Source organism: Ictalurus furcatus, chromosome 23 (genome assembly GCF_023375685.1).
Source record: "Ictalurus furcatus strain D&B chromosome 23, Billie_1.0, whole genome shotgun sequence".
Lineage (NCBI taxonomy): Eukaryota > Metazoa > Chordata > Actinopteri > Siluriformes > Ictaluridae > Ictalurus > Ictalurus furcatus.
Genome location: NC_071277.1, coordinates 14,455,353 through 14,460,199, shown reverse-complemented (window position 1 = coordinate 14,460,199; position 4,847 = coordinate 14,455,353). Strand labels below are relative to the sequence as shown.

The 4,847-nt window shown below is 41.5% G+C and overlaps 1 protein-coding gene across 1 annotated transcript; it reads right to left on the bottom strand.

The window, feature by feature from the left end:
• Positions 1-542: 542 nt before the first annotated feature.
• Positions 543-1,832, bottom strand: LOC128599403 (uncharacterized protein F54H12.2-like). The gene has a single exon (XM_053610940.1). It carries the CDS (start codon positions 1,830-1,832, stop codon positions 543-545), a length of 1,290 nt encoding a protein of 429 aa, XP_053466915.1.
• Positions 1,833-4,847: the final 3,015 nt, after the last annotated feature.

Genomic DNA, 4,847 nt, shown 5'->3' with positions numbered 1-4,847 from the left:
AGACATAAACATTTCACCTGTCTGAACACAACGAATACATTTGAAAACATTTTCATTACAAAGACCTTTTTTTAGTTTTAGTTTTTTCATAAATGCTGACACCATCTTGTCGTTTTTAATAAAATCGCCGGTATACATCTTCAGCACTCGGTCATAATCATGTCCCTTCACCATGTGATAGAGAAAAAACACACAATGCTGCCCGCAGGTCTCTGATGAAAAATCTTGGACTTGTACTGCTGAATGTTGAATCACTCTAGAATTTCGGTTTAAAAAGTTTTTGATATTCTGTGGAAAACGATTGTCATCTGGTTTATTACCAAAGCTGTCGAAAAAACAACCCACGCCGACCTCGTTTATGTAGATGGCTAGCCAGTGTTCACCCGGGAGTCCTGAAGGATGCGTGTTGATTATCACCATGGATGGTAATTTTCTCAAGGGGGCTTTTGGTAGGTGGTCACACGGTAGTACGCCGAGAAAATGGGTGTTACATGAGATCTTATCCATTATTGCCGTAAGCTGGATGGTGTCCATTCTGCCTATTAATAGTAATCAACCAGGATCTGTCTGCGATTTGACACTTCGATGATGCTGTCAAATATGGCATAAACGATTAAGTTGATCGTTCGGGGTAGAGGTTGTCTAAAACGTGCTTCTAGCCTAATGTTCCCAGACTTGATAAGCGACACGTGTTGACTGCAGTCTTCGTCCGGCGTGAGATTAAACGCATAAAGGGTATACCCATGCAGAAAATCCTCCCTATCAATAGCTAGAGGTTGATTTTTAAGATGCTTTCCAGAAGCCAGCGCTAACTGGTAAAATTCGCGTACCGCAGAGCCACTTCCATATTCAGGCTGCAGAGGTTTAGCGGGGTGCTGTTGGCCGTCCAGATAAACTGCCAAAAATTCTAGGTCATAGTTTTTAAAGGCGAACGGATTTTTATCATACGAGCCTGTAAACGCATCATTATCAACCATAGCCAGAACAACGGATTTTGGTAGAGTTCCTAAGAACAAGTTTTCTTGATTACAAACACGTGAGCCTACAGGGATTGAGAAGTTTTTCACACACACCCTGTCGATGGGGTATTTGGCTGGCGTCGAGAGCAATGCTTGCGCGTGCCCCAATCTCACACCTGGTGATACCGACACTTTTTTCACAAACAGTGAAGCTGACACGATGTTTAGTTTATAGGCCACAGCGTCGTTCCTCATCAAACAGAATTCATCTTTCGCCCTCGTCATGCGAATTTTAATGTCCACGCCGTTAAGCATTAGTTTTTCTTGAAAGAATATGTCACTGTGAATGGGGGCCAGTAGTTCAACAACGTTGCTGGCGTTGGTAAATGCAGCTCGTTTGGTCAAACCTCTATTACCACCAGCGGGGTCCGTTACGTCCATGTGACCGGCCGTGTCTTTGTAAAAGAGCCCCGCTGAGAACAGCGTTTCAAGAGCGTCTTTTCCATAATTGGTGAGACACTCTATTATGCATCGATAAGGATATGTGTTGGAACTTTGTGATATGAGACGGTCTCCAAGCGACACGTCCACTTGTGAAAATATCGTAGATCCGGCATAGTTAATAAGCCCCACGGGGGCTCCGTCTGCTATGTCTGTGCCGTCTGCGTTAGTGATTTTGAGACGCAAAAAAACCAGGGTGTTGTTTAGGTCCACATAATCCTCTCCAGTCCCCGCTATAAAAAACTCCAGAGGTGATGTTTCTGATATTGCTGACAACGGTGGTACTTCTATATATGTATTTTTTTCAATAACGGTCTGTGTTAATGGTACTGTGAATAGGTCCAGCTCGGTTTTTAAACATTCTTCTGACATATTGTGTAGTAAAGACATGGTCTAAAATATTGTTTTAACGCAGGTCTTTGGTCTTTTTGCTGTAGAGCTGGTTGGCGTCTTCTTGTGCTTGCGTTTTACAACTGACGATTTCTTGGTGTTATGTTTTCTTTTCTTCGTCGTTTGGCCACTCCTCCGAGTCCCTGGCGGTTTAGATGTTCTACTGCGAGCCATCACCATTAGTCCGGATCCATCTTGAGTGTTATTATTGTTGTTGTTATTATTATTAAACGTATGCGATAATGTATTGCTAACAACATCGCTTAGTATGTTTTTTGCTGCTGATTTAAGATGTGGTTTGGCTATGCTAAAACCGCGTTTTAGCAAAGGAATGGCCATTCTAAAGAGACCTCTAAACACACCCCCTAACCCGGCTCCGTACATAACTCCGCCCCCTGCATAACCGGGGAGCCCATTCCCCGCTTGATTCTGGTAATATTGGACATAACGCAAAGGGTCTGTGTGGTGATTGTTGAAATATGCCATTATGATTATTTTTTAAACAAATTGTTTCACAGGCCTAAAATGCAGCTTGGCACACACCTTCCCGTAACTGAAGCGCACGTCTCGATTTTGATCGTCTTTCACCTGTATGGTTATCTCACTGACGGACGATTTATTAACCGATACGTAGTGTGGGGTGTCGTATCTAACACTAACATTCTTGTGGTTCTCCCCCTCTATATGTACACATCTCAGTAGCGGCACGTAGAAATCCCCCACGGTCTGGTATTCTATGATATCGGTATAAATATACATACTGTAAAACCCCGCGTTAATATCAGCCTGAAAAGGTGCATAAGTCATGCCAGATCTTTCAACAGCATGGTCCGTAGTTTCAATAGCAACTCCCGGTTTTAATCCTAAAATGTTGGCCACCTTTCCATAAAATGTCAGCGATGTCTTCGGGGGGCCTTTGAGAAAAATTTTATTTTTAACATGGTCATAGCCGAGACTCGCACGTTGTGTGAGAGTCGCGTTGATCTCCCTGATCAAAAAAACGACGTCGTCATAATATCCAGTCTTTAACCTGTAAGATGCGTTTGATATATTGCCTTCAATATTATATTCGGTGACCCGATTCTCAGTCTTCGTTGTTTCACCATAGTTGAAAATGAACGTAGCATCTTCCTCATTAAATGTGTACCACGACAGCGGATATTCAAATTCGATTAACCCGACTTGCCATTCTCCTTTTAGATTGATAGTTTTTGATAATCGAGTTGTATAACACGAGATACTATTTTCCGGATAAACGGTCCTTGAGGCATTACAGGGAAGCGTTACATAAAAACCACCAGCAGTCATGGTTGGTTTTTACATGAATGTGTGCCATCTACGAGGTTTCGTCTGTTTTTATGGGTTCTGTACATCGACCAATTCTTTCTGGTCGATCCACGATGCGAATTTTGAGGGCCATCCGAGCCATCTAACCAAAACCATTGTTTTTCGACCTTGTTTCTTCTTGTCTAAAATTTTTTCCACTTTAAATGTTTTGTTTTTGTTCACAAATATTTTTTGTAATTCCTCTTCATAAAAAACACCATCGATGACATCGCCGTCATAATCACACAACCTATAGACGGGACGTTCGCGTGATATGCATTCTGTTATAGTGAAGAACTCGTGCGTGTAGTTTTCTTTATAACCTTTTGTGAACGGACCTCTTACTTTAGAAATTCTAACAATGTCGCCAACTTTATATTTAAATTTAGGGGTTATGCCGGGGCCGTCTTTAGATCCATATAGGTTTTTATACACGGCAGATTCATTTTCTTTGGACACATCAATAGGTCTCATCTTAATGCTCCTGTGATAGCTGGCGTTGTATCCGTCCGTGATGTCTTGTAGAATATCGATATAGCGTTTGGAGTTTGTAGCAGTTAAATATCTCCACATCCGCCCTTTTAAGGTTCTATTAAACCGCTCGACGATGCACGCTTTTAAATCGGTGGCTGTTGCAAAATGTTGTATGTTGTACTTTTTTGTCATGCTTTGAAAATGTTTATTAAAAAATTCTTTCCCATTATCTGTCTGTAGTTTACGGGGCACCCTGCCCTCATCCATTATAGATTGGAAAGCTTTAGACACCTCGACACCGGATTTGTTTTTTAAAACCCGAGTCCACGCATATTTACTAAACATGTCTATGCACGTCAACAGAAAATGAACGTTGTCGTTTTCCTTGGCGTATGCAGACATATCGACCAGATCTGCCTGAAACTGCATATCAATACCATAAACAAAAACACGATTTCTTTTGTATTTTAGCGGTGCAGTTCTGTGTAACGTGTAAGCATCCTCGCCGGCGAGCCAATCCGAAACTTGTTTATCTGTTAAACGAACCCCTGTTTCCTTTAAAACACCGTCTTTTAAACGTTTTTTACCACCAAAAGACCCCGCATTTGAAGGTGTGTAATAGACTTTTTTCAGGTCTGCTGTCATGTCTCCTGACATGTCGACACTTTAACAAGTACAAAAGAATAACACAGATGGTCTTAAACGTCTTGGTATTTATTTCAGTAAAAGATCATAAACGTTATCATACAACATCATTGAGGGAGTGTAGGAATTTTATACACATCACAATGTTTTTGTCAACCACATACGCTATAAATGCGTCTATTATTTCACAGACATCTGTCTGGTCATTTCTCGACAGCAGAATTTCACACACATCATACACATATGTACACATACATAAAATGTCTGCAATTCTAATACGTCTGCCACATTCAGTCACAATATCTAGTATTTTTGTGATAGAAACCAAAATCGGTTCGCATGCGTTAATACACATATGTACCAAAGCAGTCCAATCACACACCGTACCTCGCACAAGACACATCTGATTCACGAGATTTGTTAGACGTCTCGGGTCAACATCGCATCCGTTTACAACTACGGATACACCAACACGGTCCGTAAGGCATTTGTACAACAGACCGGACATCTCGCACCTAATACGGCGTTTAAGCAGACTCTTTGCTAATCCTG

Coding starts and splice junctions, on each gene's coding strand:
- LOC128599403 (XM_053610940.1), bottom strand. CDS start 1,832: ATGTCAGAAGAATGTTTAAAAACCGAGCTGGACCTATTCACAGTACCA.